This window comes from Struthio camelus, chromosome 1 (assembly GCF_040807025.1).
Source record: "Struthio camelus isolate bStrCam1 chromosome 1, bStrCam1.hap1, whole genome shotgun sequence".
Taxonomy (NCBI): domain Eukaryota; kingdom Metazoa; phylum Chordata; class Aves; order Struthioniformes; family Struthionidae; genus Struthio; species Struthio camelus.
The window spans coordinates 39,846,836-39,871,106 of record NC_090942.1 but is presented as its reverse complement, the minus strand read 5'-3'; the positions used below and the strand labels follow the sequence as shown (position 1 = coordinate 39,871,106).

Genomic DNA, 24,271 nt, shown 5'->3' with positions numbered 1-24,271 from the left:
GGGCAACGGCCGCCGGGCCGGGCTCCGTCGTGCGGCGGCGGCTCGGGGCAGTCCCACCTGCAGGCGGCGGGGAGGGCCGGGGGCGGCCACCGCCGCGCACCTCCCCCTCCCGCAGCCCCTCCCCTCGCCCCTCTCGGCTGTCCCCGGCTGAACCGGGCGAGCCCGCCCCGCTCTTTCTCTGCTCCGTCCCTCAAGCGCGGGGAGCGCCGCCGCCACCTTCCCTCCCTCCCTTCCCTCCCTGCCTGCCTGCCTGCCGCGGCGCGGCCGCCGCCCCTCGAGCCGCCGCCGCCGCCGCCGCCGCCTCGCCCCCGAGCGCGGGTCGCCGCCGCTGCCGCCTCGCCCTGCCATGAGCCCGCCGCCGCCGCAGCGCTGAGGGAGCGGGGGGCGTGCGGGAGCCATGCCGGGCTGGAAGAAGAACATCCCCATCTGCCTGCAAGCCGAGCAGGAGCGAGGTGAGCGCCGGCGCCGGGGTAGGCACCGGCGCCCGCGGGCAGGCGAGGCCGGGCGCGGCGCGGCCCGCTTGCCCCCCTTGCTGCCCCTGGGCCGGCGGCACGGAGGCGGCCGGCCCGCGGGGGCGCGGGCCACTCGGCGCCTTCCATCTTGCTCCGCCGCCTCGGCGGGAGCGGCGGCGGTGGGGAGCCGCCAGCCGGCGCCTCGGGGCGGGCAGGGCCGCCCCCGCGCCGGCGGCAACTAACTTTTCTCCCCGGTGCCGCCGCTACCGCAGCGGCCGCCGCCTGCCTCAAGGCCTCGCTGGCGGTGGCCGGGGGGCGCCTGTGTGAGGGAGGGGGGGAGAGTCCCGAGGGAGGGGTGTCACGGAGTGGGGGGGGCCGCGCCGCGCGTGGGCCCGGCCCGGCGCCCGCGGGGGGGGCCACAGGTGTCCGGCGTGGAGCCGCGGGTGTGGCGCGGCCCGCGGGGCCGGGCAGACGCTGCCGTGCACGTCCATCCATCTGTCCGTCCATCCATCTATCCATCCATGCATCCCTCCCTTCTCCTCCGGAGCCAGGAGGCATCCGCCTCGGCTCCCCGAATCCTGGCTGAGAAATCGGCACGGTAAGAAAGCGAAGCGTGGATGGTTTCCGGTCACTTCTGAAAGTAAGCAGGCTGTTTGTGTTAAATAAAACAGTAACTTTGTCATTTCCACCGAGAGGACCTCCGCCGTCGGAGAGTACCGCCTCACGGCTTTGTCGGCAGGCTGTGGGTCAAAGAAACAAAGCCAAGTACGGTGCTAACATTGGGGAACTTTAAGGTATACCAGTCGTCTTAAATCCTTGCTGTACCCCTTCTTAATTCCATGCTCCTGTATGGGATTATGAAGTAGCGCTTCCATTTTTGATGGCTTTCCTATACGGTGTCTAGCTCTATTGCTAGGACCAAAAATTCACCAAATGTTAAAAATGAGGAGATTTGGTTTGCTCTTTGGAAAAGTATCCTGCTCTTGCATGGGAGATGGAGGTCTGTTTCAGAACTAGTGTGCTGCTTCTTACAAGTAAATCCTCTTCTTACTGAGAAGTTGTTTGCCAGCATATGACATAAAAATAGTAACTGCAGTGAGAGCAGGTATTTCAGCTGTGAGAGGCTGGATTTTTAGCCTTTCCTTCCAGTGTATACAATCAATACCAAAAGCTATGGTCATATTTTTTTATGTCAAAAAAATCCATCTGCATAGTTGAGAAATCACAGAAATAGGGGATATGACAGTTGTCAAAGTGTATCATGCTTTTAGAGATGGGGAAACTTTAAAAATGATGTAATCCGGGTATGTCGGAAACTGGAAGGACTTCTTCCTCTCATTCTTCATAAAGGTTGTGTCATAAGCTGTATCGTGCAGGATTGTCTTTATTAGAAGTAAACAATGGTAATGCTTTTGCTTTGATGGGTTTTGATGCCAGTTAAAATACTGATTTGTGAACAGTTCTTATTTATTCATATTTTTTGTTTACTTTCTTGCATCTTCATTATGAAGTGGGATAGATTTATATTTTAAAACTCTTATCACTGATGCTTTCCTTCTGTATATTTCCACTGATGTGAATGAAAAACCCTTCTGCATCTAAAGTAAGCCATTTCTTTCTAAAATGTGTTTCACTATATGTTGCTCAAGTTTAGCTAGTAATTTAGCAGAATTCCAGTTTACTGCAACTTTTCCCTTTAGACTTAAGAAAAATATTAAATGGTCAAAATAGTTAATCCATGTTGAATTGAATTGTCTTTGAGTATGTGGAATAGATTAAATAAAGCTTTCAAAGTAGCCAGAAAAATGGCCAGTGCCATAATGAAATGAAGGTGCATCTTTAGCTAATGCAGGAGTTTAGTGTGGCATTGAGTTAAAAGGCAATTACAGATACAGTTAAATTCTGGTTCAAAGCCAGCTGTGCTAACATCCCCCTCTGCTGTTTCTAGAAAATATTTCCATTCAGTTATTCTGCAGAATGATTTACATACATGATGCTATCAGAAGACCTTTGTGAATGTAAATGCTGCTAACTGAAACTATCACTGAAGCCATCTTTTTATACAGGCAGTTTCTATAATTTGGATATGGAATAATATTGGATATAATATATTTAATAATTGTATAGGTGTTGCATATACATGCTCACATAGTATATAAAAAAGCCATTTATCCATCCACCTCAAATGTCTGTATGTATTGGATATAATACATGCAGAGAATATAAAATATTTTAAAACATGCAAGAAACATTTCACGCATGTGTATTTTTGTGCATTTTTTTTTGTATTCTATGCCTCTGTAATCTGATTGTTTAAACCAGTATTTTCTTCTAGTGAGAGGAGCTAGTCTTTATTCTGTCCCGTGAACACTAGCAGCACTGACCAGTGGTGATTTTGTGGTCCTGTATAACAATACCAAACTGCTTAGTTAATGTGGTGCTGAAGTTTCTCCATAGTGGATAATTGCAAAGCAAACTGTAAAAAAGCAACCCCTCCCCGCCCCGCAAAAAGCAAGTAGTTAAATAATCCTGGTTATCTGTGTGCTTCTTGCTGACTTTGTTCTTCAATCTCAGCCTTAATATGTCCTCAGTCCACGCCTCTTCCCTGTCATAGCAAACGGTTCAAGTACAGCCTGCATTGCAAGCCTTGCTGGAGACATTGTAGTAGCAGGTTCAAACCAGAAAAGAAGCGTAGTGCTGGAGGAGGTGTGGAAAGCGGGAAGGAAAGGATTTCCCCTGGGTGACCTGTGTGTGGTTTCCTACAGACCATCTTTCGCCAGGCTTTTCTTCCTCAAATCTCACAGACTTCCTTTCAGCATCTGCTTGGGAGCTTGGCTTACTGCACGTGTGCGTTTATGGAGTTGCTCAGGCCTCTTTGCCCTTAGCTGTGGAAAGGGGAGGAACTGTGGGAGCTGAGAAGTAATGGCTTGAGAGGAAGGCAAGTTGATTAGAGAGGATCTGTTAGAGGGCTGTGTGGGAGTCCACATGTGTGGAGTCAAGTGTATCCCTGAGGAATAGCTGCATGAAAGGTTTCCTTGGTACTGATATCCTTATCTCCATCCAAGCAAATACAGCATTGCTTTGGGAAGCATTTCAAATGCTGTTGTGTCACCCTCATGCTCAGTCTGTCTAGTACGTCAAAACTAGATAGCGGTGCTAGTGCCAGCAGCCTGTTTCTGGCATTTGAGTTTGACTCTAAGAATTCTCTGCAGAACTTTATTGTTTGGATGTGAAGAGTTGTCCTGCAGACTGTGATATCTTGGTGCAGACGCAGTGGGTTTTCTCCGAGCGAGGTTATTTTAGTATATCAGTATCCTTGTTTGCCCCTTCCTTGCTTCAGAGCCGCGTGTCTGTGTTGAACAGCCCACCTCATAAAGTCCTTAGCTCAGCTTGTCTTTGTGGTCCCTACGAGTCAGTTGCTGAAAACACAATGGTATCAGAGTAGAGGTTATCCAAAACCAGCACCTTGCTGATGGTAGTTGGCTCTTTTTACTAAAGTAGTGCAACAGGGACGTGAGCAACACTGTTGGTTCACCTTGGCAAAAATCGATACCCTGAGTGAAGGAGAATAACATGGGTTAAATGTTTCAAGCTTTGCCAGTGTCAGACAGAGTGCATGCATTCGTTCATGGTTTAGAATCTGTGAGATCAAATTCATGTTGTTACTGAGAAGGTTGTTGCACTTTGGAAGAGAACTAATGACGTTTCAAAAAGAGTATTTTTAGATATCTTCACCACAAAAATTATGCGGAATACATCTAATTAAAAAAATCATGTACATTTTTGAGAGACGGAAGTCCTATTTAAAAATGAAATGGATAGCTGTTTTTTGCGCAAACTGCGGCACAGCCGTTGAGTTCCTACTCCTGCTTCCGTAGTCAAGCAGTATTCTGCAGTGGCTTTGGTATTTCTGGATTCCACTACCAAGATTATCTTCTCCTTTACAGGACAGGAATTGTGCTCTGTGTTGAGTAATGTAACTGTAGCATATGGCTGATACAGTAAACCCCATCATTTCAGAAATGACATGTTAAGACTCACTAGTGTAAGACTGTGTTATTAACATTCAGGGCATGTTTCCCCCCCAGATTTTCTGCCTAAGCTGCTAAATCAAATCTTGTTATAAACTACCTAAAACACTTTTTGAGGTGACATCTGAGCAAATACATTGAGAATAAAAATGTTTCTGGAATTAATTTTATGCAATATCCCTTCCAATCAAGTTAAATGAAGGCATTTTATGGAACTCCTGTTTCAACCTTATAGCTGATCAAGTTTGACAGGAACACAGAAAAAAACCTATATTCGCATGTCTTATGTGTTCACAAGATATTTTCTATATCTTATTTGCTTGGTATCCCTTAATATGTATAGTTATCAACTTTAATAATGTGTCCGAGTATATTTTTGTCTTGATAAAAATAGATAAAAGATGTTAAGCCTTCCACGGTAGTTCTACCTCTCTTCTCAGCAGTGTAGCCCACTTACGTTGAGAAAGAAGGAAAGACTATATTTTTATTTTCTGTTCTTCCATCCATCTCCACAGTTCTTACAAGTCAGGGAAATTAGGTGAACTTTAAAATTTTAAACTCTGGACTTAAGGAATGAGAAATACGTAAATACAAAAACAGCATCTTCTCATGGAAGATGTTCTGGCAACAAGATTTTGTCTCTTAGGTTACTGCTCTGTGAACTTGCCTGCTGATTTTAAGCTGGGAGAGAATCAGTTTTTCAGATAAGTGAGAGATATGGGCCCGTGATTGAATTTAATCATGTTGTTGTGGCTTAGTAATTCACATCTGATCAACCAAGAGGCCACTTTAACTGAGAGGATATGCTTCAGACTCTTTCCCATTGCAAGTTAAAATGTACGAGTTTAAATTTCAACAAAACAGGATGAGAATAACTGTTTACTGTCTTTAGCTAGGGCCTGGTAAGGAAAGAGGAATCTTCTTCTTGAGCGTGAGTGGATCCACAGAAACTAAAGAAAGTGCAAGTTAGAGACCTAGTGTTTGCATTTAGTTGACTATGCTTTGTGAACTCTGGGGTATCAGGAAAGTTTGGGATTGGAAGTTTTTTGCAAAGGCTGTCTGTATTTCTTTCTCTGTTTTCTCACATCTTTCACATGCCTCCTGAAAAGTTAAAGTATGAACCAGAAGGCAGTAGACGTTTGGTGAGGAAACGATGTGCTTTGACTGCAGTGGCAGCCCCTAAGAATCAGGACTGGTGTTGGGGGTGAACAGCTGGATTTCAGCTCTGGAGGGTGAGGTGCTTGAAAGGATGGTCTCTACCCCAGCAGTGAAGGCAGTGCAAAGACTGAATTTAGAGTCCAGGTCACCTGGAAGCTGAATTCCTTGATTCTTTGGTATCTAGAGAGTGAGTAATTGGAGCACTTGGTCAGTTATCCTATGCAAAGCATAGTTGCTTAAATTTACAGTGAAAAAGTCATGAGTAACAGTGGTAAGGACAAAAATGGAAGGAAATGTCACCATATCTTAGCTGCTGTCATAACAAAAGGAGCTGGCTTAACTGTAGCTGCTTTTTTTGTCCTCTAGTAGCTACTGAAAATGTAACCAAACTTCAAACTGGCAAACCCTGATAACAAAAGGTGCACTAATAACAAAACACAACAGATATGTATTTTGTCCTTGTTAGGGCTTCTGCTTCTTTTCCTCTCAGTCTGACTGAACTGAATCTTGGACAGCTGATCTTTTTCCATTTGATAAACTGAGTGCTGGTGAAGATCATTTGCTGCTGTGGCCAGGCTGGATAAGATGAAACGATAAAGCTGGTTTTCATCATCATGCAAACGACAGACACTGTGGCAATTTCTTCGTTCTTTCTCTTAAAACCAGATGGGACCAGGAGGGTTCTGACATACGGACGGAAGAGGCAATAATTGCTCCCTAGTGTCCTTTTAGCATGAGAGAAACCAAAGATAAGCAAACAGCATCTACATCTCTTGTGATCTACCACAACCAAGTTAATAGCATTTTGTGATCTGTAGTATTAAAATAATTTGATAACTGTCACAGAATCTTCATGATGATGTGGTCTTCACTGATTGCCAAGAAATGGTCATGTAGTGTGTCTGGGCCATAACCAAATTTTTTCCCCATTTAGAAAGAAGATGTGAAATGCTGCTGCAAATAAACTATTTTTATTTTTGCAGAGGCAAACATCTTTTCCTAGTGTTCATCAAAAATGGAGAGTTAGATTTGGTCTGGGAATTTGCCAGCGATGAGTGATGATTTATTGATCTGGCAACAAAAACTCATTTCCCTCAAAGAACAGCAATATGTTGAATTTGAAGCACTAACAATAGTTGCCACTAATGGGCCCAGTTGATTTGCAGGTGCCTGTGAGCCATGAAGGAGATAAGCCCTAAACATGAGTTTTTGATCAAAGAGTTTCCTGTGCGCTGATACTTTAGAGAAAGACATAAGCTGAAGCACAGAAGTTTCAGCGTTAGATCCCTTAGTAATTTGGAGGAAGACAGGTTTTTTTTGAATCTCAACACATACCTATTTATCCCTACTGTGGACAGTTTTTACGTGACTCAAGATCAACTGAGTTACCGCTGCTCAAGGTTCTTCATGAAGAACTGTCAAGACAGTTTGTTGCTCTAAAGAGGCTGAATTAGGCAAGGCTTGATGGTACACGTTTTCCAAATTGCTCATCTCTAATCCCTGTTTAGTCATGCGAGTGTTTATCAGAAAGGATTCAGTAAGTCAACACTTTTCTGAAAGAGTCTTATGATTGTGTATGTGAAATTCTGCAGTATTTGGATTTTATTCCTAAGTCATTTGAAGTTATGCATATTGAAATGTCCTAGCACCATTTATACTGGCATGTGCAACAGCAGATTAATCAGATGCCTCAGCATCCTATGTGGGGGTAGGACAATCAGTTGTTCAGCCTTTAAGTCTGGCAAGATGAGCGTGACACTGTAAAATTCAGGGAAGAGTAGTAACATTTATGTTGAATGCAAGTAATCTTGATTACTTTATCACCCCACTGATTTTTCTTCCCTTTCTCTTCCAATTGGCACGCACTGTACTAAGTAACTGGGCAGTACAAACTGCTCTGGCATGTCCTGCAGTACAAGGTAGCCAGGTTTTATTGTTCTGAATCATGCTAATCATCTAATGTTTTGAAAAAGTCATTATCAGTGCTAATTTTATTGTTCACTGATTTGCATCCTTAGTTAGAGCAATGTACTATCAAGTTCTTTGCTTACTACAGTGATATTTTAAGAGATCACATGAAGGAAAAAAACAGGTTAAGCAGGGACTGGCCACTTAGGTGCTGATGCATATTTCATATGGAAGTTTGTTGTCTTGTCTCTCCTTGCAAATGACCACAGGAGTCAAGGCGGGTGTGACTGACACAATCTCAAGTCTTTTTTGTGCAGGGTAGGAACATTCTTCCATTTCTTACTCTCTGTGAAAATGACTGCTGGAAAGATTCTGCAACTGTACAGAGAAAGCTGCAAAGAATATTTTAATAGTTTTACTGTCCTCTTTACATATTGGACCGTCTAGAGAATTCCACAGTAGTCTTACTAAGTTTTAACTTTTCCCTGAAATATATTTACTTTTGAGTGAGTTAAGAAATTACATTAAGAACAAAGCACAGTGATGACCGCTAAAAATAAGTGTCAGCAAAAACATATTCGTACGTTGCTTTATCACTGGGGCCAGACTGAATTTGCACTGCCACAGTTTTGTGGGACATGAGTATTGTCTGAATACTGAGTGTGAGCACTTTCCTTATTAGCAGACAGTACTTTGAATATGGTAAAGTATTGTCAGAACATGTTATCTGAGTAACTCTCTCTAGCTTAGGAAGAGGCTCAATGTAAAATGCTTTCTTTTGTTTAATGAGCTGTCTTAAGAAGATTCCTGCTAGGTAAATATACGGTGAGACATGATCTCTCTGTCATGTGGTTTCAGTGAGAATGGAAACCAACATAATTACATTTAACAAACAAAATGAAGAACACCACAACAGTTGCAGGAGCATGTATTTAAGTGAGCCAAATCTGAGATCAATTTTCATGTTTCAAGCTTTTTGTTTCTATGGATATCAATTAGCAAGATACAGATGATAGCAGCTCTTCGACAGTTGCCTGTGATGCGGTCCAGATGTTCCATGGTCCGAAGCTTGTTTGTTGTTTAGGCTCTTCTACAGCAGGAGAAAGTGAAAAACAGTAACCAGTGATTTTTATTTATTTTGCACAGTAACAGCTAACAATATGCTAAAACCTTTTACAGTGGCCAACGATGTCTGAGGGATAAATATGGCCTACACAGGTGGGAGGAGTGCATTGGATCCTCAGGGGTACACAGCGACTCTCTGTGTGGTTCAGAGCAACAGTGTTTGCTGAGAAGAGGCCCTGTTGGAACTTACTGTTAAAATATGAGTTACACACCAGTGCACTAGTTTCTTGTCTATTTGGATTATGATGTCTGTGGACCAAATCCTTTGTCCTTTGTATTGTTATGGCAAAGATGAGTTCACAGTGCTGCTTCTGTCTTCTCCTGTTGTTGTCAGCTCCTACTCTCTAACGATCAATAATGAACTGGTGATCAGAGGTATGGCCTCTGACCTGAGAAATTTTTTGGCATCTGAGCTAAGCCAAGACTTTCAACAAGTGAATTGCGTCAACCCCCCTGCTATACTCTGTATTCTCAAAATCTGTCTGCAAACTGGCAGAACTAGAAGGTCTTATTTCATCCTCACTTGTGCCCACACTTGTGCTGGGCGGTGTTGGGGCCTAAGTTTGAGGTAAGGCTGTTGCGGAATAAACCGAACACTTTGCTACTCAGACAAAAGCTTAATTTCAGTGAAGTCTTCAGCTTGTTTTCATTTTAGGAATGGATTATTTGCACAACAGCTGGGCAGAAACTAGAGTGATTGTCACATAGAAAATACTACCAGAGAACCAGGGAGAGAAATCCACTGCAAGAGTGCCAGCATGCAGCTCTGCTGAGTTCCGGAGATTGTTACTTGTGCCGGCAAATCTACCTGAGCCCTAGTATCTGTCAGTGGAGGCCGTTTCTTAGTCCAGGGTCTCCTCAGAAAAGTCAGAGGAAACTCCTGCCCAATAATACAGTGCCTCCTTCACCTCTGTGCTAGTTTTATTCCTACTTATTTTTAATTTTTCTCGTGTTTTTTATAGAAAATGTAATGTTTTGAATGTGGTGAGAAGATTTGGGCATAGAGCCTTTCAAAGTAACTGATATGTTTGATAAAGTTTCCGATTTTATGGGGATATACCTGTAAATTACTTGATTTTTTTTTTTTTGGTAATACTAACCTTTCGCAAACCAAACAAAAAATATGTAAGATGTAAGTTTTAACTGAGCTTTGTTATGAAAGGTTCTGCATACGTCATGATTTGGTAGGACCAATGAAATGAATCTCCTCTCATAAAAAAATGTATTTTGAAATTATAATTTGTAGTGCTTTTAACTTCACCTCTTACTAGTACTGATGAATTTGTTTACAAAATGTGCAGGAGGCAGATAAACTTGCAGAATTTGCATCTCAGAAGTGAAGCAGTTGATTAAATGCTTTGGGCTGAGGTGTGGGTGCATATGTGGAGAGGGTGAGGAGTCTATGGATATGAAAAAAGGAAATGGATAACATATAAGAATAATTCAGTAGCTTTATACTTGTAGCTTTTGTGAAGTCAATAACTTATTTAACACTTCAAGAATGTAATTAGTAGCAAAAAATCTGAGACTACCTCCACACACCTTGAGCGCAAAGTGTTAAGACATGATTGGCCTTTTTTTATGTGTGTGTTCACATTTGCTTATTGAACAAGTAAATATTGTGGCAAGTTTTCATGTTGTCTTAGTTTGAATAGGCGAATAGTATAGTAAACTTTAGTATTCACAAGTATTCCCATCATTAGTAATGATGACAATGATCAATAGTAATGATGACAAAAATGGGGCACTAACTCAGGCTTTTCTATGGTCTCTAAAATAGTCTCTTCTCTTTGTTGTATTTTAATATCCTAACCGTAAAGTTTTTGAAATCCCGTCTGCTGGAGCTGTTACTTCGACTTGTCCACAGATTCAGGCATGCGCTGGTATCTGTGTTTGTGTTTGTAAAATAAGGCAAAGCAAAAAAAAAAAAGATGAAAATCAGGGATGCTATAAGTTGTGTTAGTTCGTTGTTCTGCTTAGACGAATTTTAGATTTGTGTTCACTGTTACTTAAAAATTTAGGATGCCAGTGATTCTCACTTTTCAGAAGATTTTAATATTGAAAAGAGCCTTAATTTTCAGATAATTTACCATCTACCATTAAATATCAAATTTTCAAACCAAAGGAAAAGAAGAAGGTTCAGCTACTGTCTCTGTATTGTATTTTTGACTTTTGACAAAGATCTGAGTAGTAGGTAAGTAATGAGTGAAGCCACATTTCTGTGCTTATGTTTCTTTTTTGTAACCTAATTGAAGTATTTTTAAAAAGCATAATGTCATAGAATTTTAAGATGACTTCCTCAGATAAATAGCTTAATGTAGGAAACATCTTTTCAGCTGAGTCGTGAAGGACTAGGTCATCTGAAAAAAACTTGTCTTTCAGCCTATAACATACATCAGGCTAGTTTTGACATTTCTTTCTACTTCCACCAAACCTTACTTTTTATTGATTGTGATCTTATCAGAGTGGGCAATAGTTACAAAAAAAAAAGAGCCAGAAAAAACTAGGATATTTAATGTTTTTCTTTTTTTTTTTTTTTTTTTACTGCAAAGAAAGAAGTCAGCATAAAAGTAATTGTATGATGGGCCTGTTTCCTGAAACTGAACAACTTCTTGGTTTTTAGGATGATACTCTAGAGAAAAGTATTAAAAAGTCTTTAATTGACTTGTTTCAAGTGTTGCTTATTATTTCCATTGTGCTAGCTGCTTGAAATAATTGCATAAAGCGTCTTTTGCCTGTAATTTCTGCAGTTTGCTCTCAGTTATTAAAATGAAGGTTCAGTATATTCACATGAAACTTTTAAATGTTGTAAGTGGCAAATTCTGAATTTATGCAGTTACTTGACTGTATTGTTATTTTCTGAGAAAAGCTTATACGGAAATAAATAGAACTGTGTTACTTTTTCATAAATTAGATTGTAGATTATTCCTACGCAATTATGATAGTCAGGGTGGTAAAGTTAAGCACATGTTTAAGCTTTGGCAAGGTTAAAGATAAATCTTTTCATTATTTTTAAAAATATACCTCTTATGGCACGCTATACAAGCAAAGAACTACACATAGGAAGTACAGGTGCAGGTCTGTTCTTGGAATTGTTCTGAAATCATGATTTTTAATAGTATTCTTTAAAGAGAATAATTTTTAGTCTATTGTAATGAATCAGAGTGGGTATTCTAGTTTAAACACATAAATTATCTCACTTGCATGTCGATTCCAGTAAGTAGTAGTAATGAAATAATCATCTTTTTGCCATCAATCGATAATTTATTAAGGATTAAAAGAAAAACAAAAATTTGACATGAGTTGATAATATCTCAGAGTGATTTATCAGCAGGATACGAACATGAAAGGCGTGAGCTAGCAAAATGTCCTGCACTGAGGCCCTCATCCAGCAAAGTACTTAAGAACACACTTGCATGCTTTTCTGGATCATATCTTGGCACTCAGTAAGCTGTTAGGCTCTAACCATATGACTCGAAAAGCGCATGGTGTAAATTTATTTGATGCTGATCTTTAAAAGATCTCTAAGTCAAGGCCACTGACTCCTTTGCTGGCTAAGCGTGTGGATACTTGAGGATGAACAATCCTTTTGAAGTCATTGTGCTTAAATTTGGGCATATGCTTAACTCCATCAAAGGATACTTGTAAAAAGAAACTATGTATTTTGTTTAATTAAAAGATCACTCTTGTGATATGTGATATTATCTGTTGGGGGGGGGGGGAAGAGAAACCCAGTAAAAGGGATATAAAATATTAATCATTTTTTGCTCTCTCTTCTTAATTAAAAGCTTTTTTTTGTTTCCACAGAGAATATATAAAATGTATTTTTCTTGTCGAGTATCCCTTTAGTTATTCCTCATATTCATTATTGGAAGAAAAGTTAAATGTATTTAACTGTGAAATGATTTATATTCGTTTGCTGGTGGAAAAATGTAGTTTAGTTTCCTTTGATTGAAAAATGTCGCATCATGAATGAACATGAAGTGTAAAAAATGTATACCTAGAGCTGGCAGTTTTATTACCAACAGCGACACAAACCAATTACTAGAACAGGTCTGAGATCTCAGTGCATTTTCAGATTTGCCTAACTCATAATCACAAAAATACTGTTACATGTCATAACAAGAGGAAAAAAATCTTTTGCAGAGTGAAGACTTTCAGAGTTGGATTTTTTTTCCAAAATTATTGTTTCTTTGGCTGCTAAGAAACACAATTTCTCCTATTGCCTACTTATATGTAATAGCCCTAGAAGCAGAAGTTATCACTGCACAAAATAGGGTAAAATTCTGGACAGTTTTTACTTCATTCTTTTGGGAGTTGGAGTGTGGCTTTAGATGAGATGAGTGGATTAAGTGTTGAGAAAGAGGAAAGAGGCATTTAACACTTAGGGGCTGTTATTGTGGATTCATGTTGAAAGATGTGCGGAGGAAGACTAGCAACAATTTTTGCTTTGTACCTTAATTCCTGGGTAGTTTAAAATACATATGGTTTTAGATAATCCTTACTACTTTGATTTTTGTATCCTACTCTCTTTTTTACGAACTTTTGATGTATTGTCTGTGCTTTGAAAATTCTTTACCCCCAGGAGGTGTTTCTCCAGTCGAAGTAGAAAAAGAAATTTAAAAATTTCCAAAGAAAACCATAAAACACCACCAGACAAATCTTAATGTTGTCTGCTCTGTCCGCTGGAGAGAACTTTTGAGTTGTGTAGTGCTTTTCATCTTCAGCAGTGGTTTATAAACCTTTGTCTTCCTTCATTACAGCCAGGTGGGTACTACCTTGTGAGAAAACTGAGGTGGTGGTGTGGCTCCTGCAAGATCAGAGTAGATGTCTGCTTTGCTGTTTGAACTCTGTCTTGTTCTTTAGTCAGTGGAACACTTAGCGCAAGCTGTGGTCGTTTCTGTGTGCAGAAAGTCCATGAGATTTCTCTTTAACGGTTGATTAGAAAATGCAACTAGAAAAACAAGAGACACTTCTTTTAACGGGAAAGAACCTGTGTTTGTGTGAATAAAATGCATGAGAAGGATTTTAAGTCCGTTTGCTTGTTCTTAGAATGAGGAGGCCAATGTCAGACAGAAATTCTGTTTCTGAGTTCTAATACATGGAGTTATCTGAATAACAATAAAAAGCTGAGTAAACGGAATAATACTCTGTGATATGATGCTGCTGTAAATCTTTTCTAGTGCTCTATAGCTTTCTAGTCAATGAAAAAAAAAAGTTCTCTGTAACAGGTAGTACTCATATACATTTGTTTCTAAACAGACGTCTGTATTGCAGTAGTAAGGATCATAGGTGTATAAATTATTAAAGTATATGCATATTTTTCTGTGCATGCTAGTTTCCAGCTCTACTGGTGCATCTTAATGTGTTGAAAATTTTCCTGCAAAAAAGTCTGTAAGGAATGTCTTTTGAACACAAATGCCCAATCAGAGGAGAGAGACATTTGTCTTGTAAAGAAAATGCCATCTATCCCCTTGCACTGAGATGCTGCATAAAAAGCAGACAAGAATAAAAGCACTTTGCTTGTTTGCTCTTCCGAGGAGCAAGTTTATGATCCCCTGTTGCAGGGTTTGGGGGCTGATAATCTATGAGCCCAGGTGCACAGAAGAGATAGAAGAGAGATAAATTTCTTCTTTGCATGTGAAGTGCTTGCATTTAATCTCGTAAAAATCTATTGAGCTAATATTAGAGATGTGAAGAACAAGATAGAGATGTACAGAAGAATAGTACCATGTTTGTTTTCATCAGATTAATTTAGCTAGTGATGTTCACCTTCCCTCCTACTGTCACTGTAATTTGGACAACACTGGAGGTGGTTTCTGGGGTGAGTATCAGGCAACTTAAGGTTTGACTGGTGGAGCTTACCTAAGGTTTATGCTTTATTGAACTTCTAGGGTTGTGTTTTCTACGGTGAGGTACTTAAATACCTTGGCTCTTTCCCAATACTGTGTAACACAAAGCAGTTGCCATTCATTTTCTGTCTGACCTGAGCAGGTACTACTCACTGTCCACATAACCACCCTTCAGCTTTCTTTAAGCTATATGTATCCTCTGCTATTAAAAAAAAAAAAAAAAAAAGCTGAAGGCTGAGCCTAATATAAACATATTTACTTTCCTTCCTTTCCTATCAGAATCATGCTCTGCTTCCTTCTAAAACTAGCTTTGTTTGGAGTGCGTTTTTATGTAATTAAGCCTTTTTGTGATATTTCAAGGTTGCAATGAATTAGGGAAGTTACAGAAACTATTTGGATCTGCAAGGCAAAGTGTAACATCGGTGAAAAAACGCGCGTAGGTAAACAGATAGAATATATTACCAAGGAAGCTTTTTTGAATTGGCATCAGTGAGAAATCTAGACTAATTAATGTTTCTTCATAACGTATTTTTTAATAAAGTATGAAAAAATTAAAAATTGCAAAAAATAAACAGTAAGCGGAGATTGTGCTGAGGTGTGCAAAGATATGAGGTAATCAAGGAAATACTAATAAGATGTCACCTTGATTAGAGAAAAGCATGACTTAAAGGTCTAGTAGTTCCTTCATCTGCTTCTTTACATACAGTCTGGAATGTGTAAACATAATTCGTGATTCAGACCATGACTTGTTTTGAAAAAGTATTTGTAATTTTTGTTCATGAAAAGTCAAATTAGAATATTTAAATTTAAGAATTAGTAAAAATTCTTGGGATTAAGTTGTTTCAAACTGCTTTAATGCCATTCTACAAAGGTGTTTTGAGATTTTTTTGTTGTAAATTATTTCAATAGACGTCAGAATATATGTTTTTACGTTTGATTATTTCTAGCTATATTAAAATGAGGTATTTCTAAAAACTGCAATTTTTTTTTCCAGTAACGTAGGTAACCTGATTAAGCTCCTAGTGTATCTGTAATATTTTGTATTTCCATGTGTTATGTTAACCTTGATGTCTTCATACGTCAGTATGGTTCTTGTGTTTTTCGTGGTTTCATAATGTTTCATTGTTTGATTCCTTTAACAATCTTGAACTATCTTGTTTTGTTTGTTTTTAGCTTTAAGAAAAGGAATGAGAGAATAGTGTTCAAACAGGAACATTCTGATTTCCATATTTGTTGAGGCAGGGGTCCTTCTGATCTGCTGCCTTGGCTCTGACTGTTTGGTACTCGCTGTTTAAAGGCAACAAACTCTGTAGCAGTGAAATGCAGGGTGACCTTCTTCTTGAGGATATTAGAAATTTATTTTTGCCCTGAAGTTTGAGAATCTGCATCACATTTAAAGCTTCTGTTTATATTTTATTTCTTACTATTATAAAGTGGATATCTTTTGTCATCTGTATAAATGCCTGATTTGATCCTGTCATCTCATGTCTCAACAGTATTCAATGGGAATGAAAGTCACAGTCTAATTGTGCATTGTGTGGAAAAAAGGTTCATGTTATTACCTGATAATTTTGATTAATGTTTTCTTTTTCTTGAGCATGGGTAAACAGAATTACCCACTTGGATATGGCCTCACCTTTATTTATCTCTGTCACTGTTGTCAGTGTTCTTTGCTGCAGAGGCCTTCTTTACTGAGTCCTGAGACACCATGTTACTTGCCTCTCGTTTACATCTGTGTAGTTAGTCTGTGTCTTCACTGATGCTGGAAGACTTGAGCCAAAGACACAGTTCCCGATTCAGATGTACCTTTGCTGTATACTGGCAGTTCTGCATCCCACTATTCATAAATCTAACCTCTTTCTAGCTTTTGGAGCTGCTGTTGCTCTTTGAGGAGAGGTCTCCATAGGATTGCCCATAGGCCCTCTACCATTGTATTAACCTTCCATTCATTCTCCCTAGATACCCTAACATGGGGAATAAGCAGGAAGAGTTAGAGATCTGTGTGCGGTCGCAGGGCCATGATCTCATTGCAGTGACAGAGACATGGTGGGATAGTTCACATGACTGGGATGCTGTCATGGATGGCTATGTGCTTTTTAGGAAAGACAGGCCAGGAAGGCGAGGTGGTGGAGTTGCTCTTTATGTGAGGGAGCAGCTAGAATGTATGGAGCTCTGCCTCGGGGTGGATGAAGAGCAAGTGGAGAGCCTATGGGTAAGGATTAAAGGGCAGGGTAACATGGGTGACACTGTTGTGGGGGTCTACTACAGGCCACCTGACCAGGAGGAAGTCGTCGATGAGGCCTTCTACAGACAGCTGGAAGAAGCCTCACGATCACAGGCCCTGGTTCTCATGGGAGACTTCAACCACCCTGACATCTGTTGGCAAGACAGCACAGCAAGGCACAAACAGTCAAAGAGGTTCCTGCAAAGCATTGATGATAATTTCTTGACTCAGGTGGTGGAGACGCCAACGAGGAGAGGTGCAATGCTAGACCTTGTACTAACGAACAAAGAAGGTCTAGTTGGAGATGTGAAGGTTGGGGGCAGCCTTGGCTGCAGTGACCATGAGATGGTGGAGTTGAGGATCCTACGAGGAGGGAGCAGAGCAATGAGTAGGATTGCAACGCTGGACTTCAGGAGAGCTGACTTTGGCCTCTTGAGGGACCTACTTAGGGGAATCTCATGGGGTAGGGCCCTAGAAGGAAGAGGGGTCCAAGAAAGCTGGTTAATATTCAAGCGTCACTTCCTCCAGGCTCAGGATCAGTGCGTCCCTCTGAGGAAGAAGTCCAGCAAAGCGGGCAGGAGACCTGCCTGGATGAGCAAGGAACTCCTGGCAAAACTCCAGCAGAAGAAGGAAGTGTACAGAATGTGGAAAAGGGGACAGGCCACTTGGGAGGAATACAGGGACGTTGTCAGAGCGTGCAGGGATGCGACAAGGAAGGCTAAGGCCCAGTTGGAATTAAATCTGGCAAGGCATGTCAAGGACAACAGGAAGGCCTTCTTCAAATACATCAATAGCAAAAGGAAGACTAGGGAAAACGTGGGCCCGCTGCTGAATGGGGCGGGTGCCCTGGTGACAAAAGATACAGAGAAGGCAGAGTTGCTGAATGCTGCCTTTGCTTCAGTCTTCCCTGCTAAGGCCAGCCCTCAGGAATTCCAGACCTTGGAGACAAGAGAGGAAGGCTGGAGAAAGGAAGACTCTCCCTTGGTTGAGGAGGATCAGGTTAGAGGTCTTTTGTCCAAACTTGACATCCATAAATCCATGGGCCCCGATGGGATGCACCCACGAGTGCTGAGGGAGCTGGCGGATGTTATTGCTAGGCCACTCTCCATCATCTTGGAAAGGTCCTGGAGATCAGGAGAGGTGCCTGAGGACTGGGAGAAAGCCAATGTCACTCCAGTCTTCAAAAAGGGTAAGAAGGAGGAGCCAGGAAACTCCAGGCCTGTCGCCTCCCCTCCATCCCTGGAAAGGTGATGGAACAGCTCCTCCTGGAGGTCATCACTAAGCATGTGGAGGACAAGAAGGTGATCAGGAGTAGTCAGCATGGATTCACCAAAGGGAAATCATGCTTGACCAATCTGATAGCCTTCTATGACAGAATGACTGGCTGGGTAGATGAGAGGAGAGTAGTGAATGTTGTCTACCTGGACTTCAGCAAGGCTTTTGACACTGTCTCCCATCACATCCTCCTAGGTAAGCTCAGGAAGTGTGGGCTGGATGAGTGGACGGTGAGGTGGATTGAGAACTGGCTGGATGGCCGAGCTCAGAGGGTTGTGGTGAATGGTGCAGAGTCAAGTTGGAGGCCTGTAGCTAGTGGTGTCCCCCAGGGGTCAGTCCTGGGCCCAGTCTTGTTCAATATATTCATCAATGACCTTGAGGAAGGGACAGAGTGCACCCTCAGCAAGTTTGCTGATGATACTAAACTGGGGGGAGAGGCTAACACAGCAGAAGGCTGTGCTGCCATTCAGAGGGACCTGGACAGGCTGGAGAGTTGGGCAGAGAGGAACCTCATGAAGTTCCACAAAGGCAAGTGCAAGGTCCTGCACCTAGGGAGGAATAATCCCATGCACCAGTACAGGCTGGGGGTTGACCTGTTGGAAAGTAGCTCTGCCGAGAAGGACCTGGGAGTGCTGGTGGACAACAAGTTAAACATGAGGCAGCAGTGTGCCCTTGTGGCCAAGAAGGCCAATGGTCTCCTGGGGTGCATTAGGCAGAGTGTTGCCAGCAGGTGGAGGGAGGTGATTCTGCCCCTCTATTCAGCCCTGGTGAGGCCTCACCTGGAGTACTGTGTCCAGTTCTGGGCTCCCCAGTACAAGAGAGACATGGCGCTACTGGAGGGAGTCCAGTGGAGGGCTCCAAAGAGGATGAGGGGACTGGAGCATCTCTCCTATGAGGAAAGGCTGAGAGAGCTGGGCCTGTTCAGCCTGGAGAAGAGAAGATTGAGAGGTGATCTCATAAATGTGTGCAAGTATCTGAAGGGGGAGTGTCAAGAGGATGAGGCCAGTCTCTTCTCCGTGGTGCCCAGCAACAGGACAAGAGGCAACGGGCAGAAACTGAACCACAGGAAGTTCCATCTGAACCTGAGAAAAAACTTCTTCACTGTGAGGGTGACAGAGCATTGGAACAGGTTGCCCAGAGAGGTGGTGGAGTCTCCTTCCCTGGAGATATTCAAAACTCGCCTGGCACGCGATCCTGGGCAATATGCTCTAGGTGACCCTGCTTGAGCAGGGAGGTTGGACTAGATGATCTCCAGAGGTCCCTTCCAACCTAAACGATTCTGTGATTCTGTGATTTCCCATAGTCTGCCCTTGTCTTCATTATTCTTTAGTAGTTTTTACGTTCTTGCACTATCAGGAAACGTTTTCATCTCATTGAACATCCCTCCTTCGTGTTCATCTTCAGTGTTTTGCTGTACTTTTTTCTTTTTTGAAAGATCACTTTTCTGTAGTTGAAACACATTTTTAATCCTTCCTGGTTCATAAAGGTCACTGAAAACTGGTCATGTAGTTGTGGGGAGTCGGATCTTGTCCAATTAACGTTTCTTTGAATTCAGGTAGTCCAGTGATACTGCTGACCATATCTGCATTTTTTCCACTGAGTTACATATGCCTGCTTTTGTGTGCACCTTGCCACCTTCACAAAGAAGAGGATTTATTTTGGTAAACTAACTTTTTTGCATTCTTTGCACTAAAGGTTGGTTATTCCTTTCTGTAGAATGAAAAATAGTGTGGTGTTGTTGTTTTTTAATTTATTTCAACAAATTAACTTGCCTGTGGAGAAGATGGAAAAGAAGGAGGCAGGAGAAAAGGGAAGCATTTCTGTCCATGTAACAGAGAGCTTGGAAAACCTAGGGTTTTCTAACTGATGCTGAGGGCTCCAGGCTTCCTGATTCCTTGCTGTTGAGCTACCACAGCCATAGCTGCAGCTTTTTAAGCTCTGGGGCTGGGAACTGGGAAGTCTTGAAAACCCAAAGCATTTTGACATCTACAAGCAAGAAACTGGAAACTTCTAAGGCCTCAGTACCTAGCCGTTGTGCATGGTGGTCCTGAAACCATGGATCCAGCAGCTCAGCATGAGAGTGATTAGAATGCATACGTAGTCTTTTAAGGTAATACTTTCTGTATGCTGAGGTTATGTTTTCCCTTGAAACACTTCAGTTTTGGCAGATCAGTAGTTTATTGAAAAGTTCGTAACTCTAATTGTAAAGATCAATAATAAATGAAGTTAATCTTACTGGCAAGATAAGGGCTTACTATTTAAACCCAGAGGTCTAACTACAGTGGTGCTGTAGAGAGAAGAATGTAACAAATTTAAATATCATCCGATTGTATCAGAAGAACCTACAACATTAATGATGGGAGCAGTAACTTCTAAGAGGAAGACCAAGTATAAAAGACCGTTACCATTTTAGAAATTGGAATAGTTGGGGTCATCCGCTTCAGTGATCTTTTTCACTGGGAGCGGGGTAGATGATTTGATGTGCCTTGGAATGACTCCTGGCAGAAAACCATAAACTGATCTGGCTGTTATGCTGTCAGCAGACACATGTGGTATGAATGGTGGCAGTAAGAGTGTGTACAGCTTTTTGTAAAGCCACTCTTTTTTGTCTTTTCCTTTAATTTGAGGTTAACTGCTATGAAGATTGCCTGTATTCTGTGGTGGACGGAGCTGAGCTGCTCTGGCAGCGTTCCTGGTTTGTGTGCTGCTTTGGAGCAGCAGGGTGGAAGTACTGTGGTAGCCACAGTATTAAAAGTTTAAAAAACTTTGTCAGTAATTATTTATGGAAATGAATAATAGATCAATATAGTAGCTTGCATTTATTCTGATTTTACTCTGCAGTTGGTTTCCTCTCTGGTCTGAATTGTAGCAAGAAGGAGCACGGCCAGTAGTCCAGGGCAGTGATCTCTGTGTTTCACCAATTTAGCAGGGAAGGAGCATGGATCCTGTTGTTAACTCCTAGAAACAGGAGGAGTTTCCAGCAACAGCTAAAAAGCTTCCCAAACAATTGCAGCTGTTGATTTACTTTCTGACATAAGTTTTTTTTCCAACTGATATGCTTTGTCCTTGCTTTTTCCTTTCCTCTTGTTAATAGCACAGGCTTTCTGAACCTTTTCTCCATCTCACCTGCCCTTGTCTTTTTTTCTTCTCTATCCTTCTTACCTTTCTTTTTTCCCCTTTCTGCCATATTTTATCCTTTCTTCAGATCCTGCTTGTTATCGGATTGCCTCTTTAGATGCATATCATAAACTAATTTATACTGCAGTCATGGCAAAACCAAGCTAAAATATGTACCCAGATAGCAAGTATAACTTATGACTTTTTTCCTGCCAGTACAAAAGTGTATGAGCAGACAGCTGCATCTGCATACAATCAAGAGAAAATAGGCCTGAAAGGGACGTGAAAAGGTCGTTTTGTCCAGTGTTACTCAACCTGTGGTTCATGAATCATTGCTGGTCCATAAATCATTATGAAATGGTCCATGAAACAATTATTAAATGCTCCAGGCACAGACACACTCCCACGCGTTTGGCAGGATTGTGTCAGAGTATGTGGGCAGGCATAGCCGGCAGTTGGCTCCCAGCTGCTTTCCAAGCCTCATTAAAATGTTTATTGCTGTACAATTCTGAATTTATCAAAGCTGTGTGGTTTTAACTAGATATTAGGCATCCCTCCTCTCAACTTCCAACGATCCTAAAACAGCAGTGAAATGCAGTATAAGCCGTGAGGTTTTTCTCAGGTGGTCATGTTGTACTTGAGTGAAGAAAGGGGAAGCACTGGTCCTTGTCCATCACCTGGCAAGAAAAAAGCCCCAGTGAGTTAATTTCTATACATGCAAAAGTCTGCTTGTACAAACAGTGGATTTAGGCAGCATCTAAAAGGATACGCAGGTATTTTTCAAGCATCTGACTGCACTGGCACTCCACAGAGAGACTGTCCCATGAAGGGCTCCAAAATCCTGAGACCTGCTATGTTTCATCCTAAAAGACCTCCCTTGTATGCAGACGCTTTCTTTCACGTGTATAAAACCAAGTTGGAGTTTCATTAGGCATGTGGCATAGTATCTTAACATCTGTAATGCTAACGGTCTTACCATTTATAATTCCTTCGTCGTCTTTTCACTTGCAAATGTGTAAGTGCCCTGCACTAAATATCTGTCTGTCAGCTACTTACCAGTAAGGTTTCAAGGCTGGAGCTGTATCTCCCAGGCACAGGCATGGTTCTTAAGACTGAGTCTTTTGGCTTGACTGAGTATGAACTGTTTCAGGCCAACGTACGTTTGCAGTTGTGAATTTATTTGTTTGACCAACTTTGCTTAACAAGGAAAAACTAAAATATTTTTGGGAAGATTGCAGAAGGATAGAAGGTCTTTGGGATGCAGAGGCATCTGAGAAGCAGTTTTGGACTGTGTAAAGCTGCCACAGGAAATGCCATAAGACCTTTAAAATAAACACTGATATGTACACTCCTATGTTCCAGACTTCAAATTCCAAGTCTTCCCCCCATTTAAAAAAAAAAAAAAAAAAGAGAAGCCAGCAGTTCTTGGGCTAATATTTAGACTTGATAAAGATATGAATCATTAGAAATTAATAATATGGTGTCTCAAGTTTATTTGTGCCATCTTTATAGCTGTACCATTTTTAAAAATGGTACACTTCATCAGTTCTCTGTGAAGGCCATGGACATACAGTACCTAAGTTTTTCTGTGCACGTTGCTATTAGGAGGTCAGAATTAGCAATATGTATTTGTGGTTGATGACCAGTGGCTTGGCATGTCAGTGAATTCCATTTTCAGTAAATCCTTATAAAAAGGATTCTCATCATGGTGATAGTGTTTACAATTGTGTATGGTGAAATAGCTTTTTCTGTTGTGCTCAGTCTCCTCCAAAGCAAAGAGAAAGGTCAGGTTCATGATGGACCTGTGTGGAGACTTGTCTGCTTGTAGTCACCCCACAGCGCAGATATGTGTCAGGCAGAATTGATGTGGCCACCTCTTACGTCTCTGCAGTACCTTTCTGTAACCTACAGGGCGGACTGTAGCTGTTTAGAACAGACCTGATTAATCATGTGATATTGTACTGAGGATTCCATTACTTAGACGTTAAAAGAAGATTATTAAGGCTGGACGGTCAAGAATTTAGAAGTTAGGACACATCAGAATTGAAGTTGAACAGCAGATTGCCTAAGTTAGTCCCCTTGTATACTTGCATTACGATAGTTTTTCTGTGAGTTTATATATATCCATTATGATAGTTTTTGATTCTCCTTATGTATTACATAGATTGCCCCTTTAATGAGTAGAAGTCAACTATATTTTTTCCGTATCCAACATGTAGCACTGAGCATTATTTGTTACACTGAAACCTCCTTTGAGGAAAGAATTGCTGCATGTTTTTTTCAGTATTTTATGTGACTCTTACTGCTACTTGTACTGAATGCTTAGTCCTTCTGTATGTTGTTTCTTCACCTGCAGGCTCTCTCAAGAGTGTTTTTTTATTTTTTATTAAATATCTATTAATTTTCAATACCTTCTGAGACAACAAAGGTCTGTATTTTTAGAATACTTAACATTACGTGGCTCTAACTTCAGCTGCTGCTGGTAAGCATATCTGGAGTCTCATTTTCAGAAATTGAGTAGAACTCAATGTTTTACAAAAAAGGAAAGAGGAAAAAGTTGGTTTAAATGGCTTACTAATAACTCTTAAGACTTGCAAAGGACCTCCTGGGACATCCTGCTGATTTTGGTTGTCATTCAAAAAGATGTTAAATTCCATTTTAAAATCAGATAATGTTTCTTTATTCGTTAACCTGATTGAAGTCTCTTCTGGAATCTGCTAAATCTAGTAGAAATTTCTCATTTCTGCTCCAAGTTTAGTCATAGCAGCCTCCTGCTTGGTGCTGTACTTGCAGTGGCCTCTGCCTCACGCAGTTCTTTTCCCCTCTGTAACGTACCCTTGCACAGTAATTGATAGCTAGAACCTCTGTCCTCTCTGAGCCTTTGTTTTGTTAAACAAGACAAGCTCTTCTAGTCTTAAGTTAGGATCCTCTTCTGATCATTGTTTTCTGCACAGGCAGCAATTTGAGTAGCGGTGGCTGAGGATGTGTGTACCAATGAAACCTTACGAGGGGCCTGCAGACGTCCTTTTTCTCACAGCTGCAAAATTCTCTAGTAGAGGCAGTTCCTTAGGGAAGAGTTCAAGTTACTTACCAACAGGAACGGTTTTTCCTCTTAAAAATCAATAAAAG

The 24,271-nt window shown here is 41.4% G+C and overlaps 1 protein-coding gene across 1 annotated transcript in view; it reads left to right on the top strand.

Annotated features, from left to right (window-relative positions):
• Nucleotides 1–287: 287 nt before the first annotated feature.
• GRIP1 (glutamate receptor interacting protein 1) overlaps nucleotides 288–24,271 on the top strand; it is a 349,131-nt gene continuing 325,147 nt past the window's right edge. The window contains exon 1 of the mRNA XM_068934961.1: nucleotides 288–452. Coding sequence (XP_068791062.1) covers nucleotides 398–452 — 55 coding nt within the window. The 5' untranslated portion in view covers nucleotides 288–397. The remainder of the gene's footprint in view (nucleotides 453–24,271) is intronic.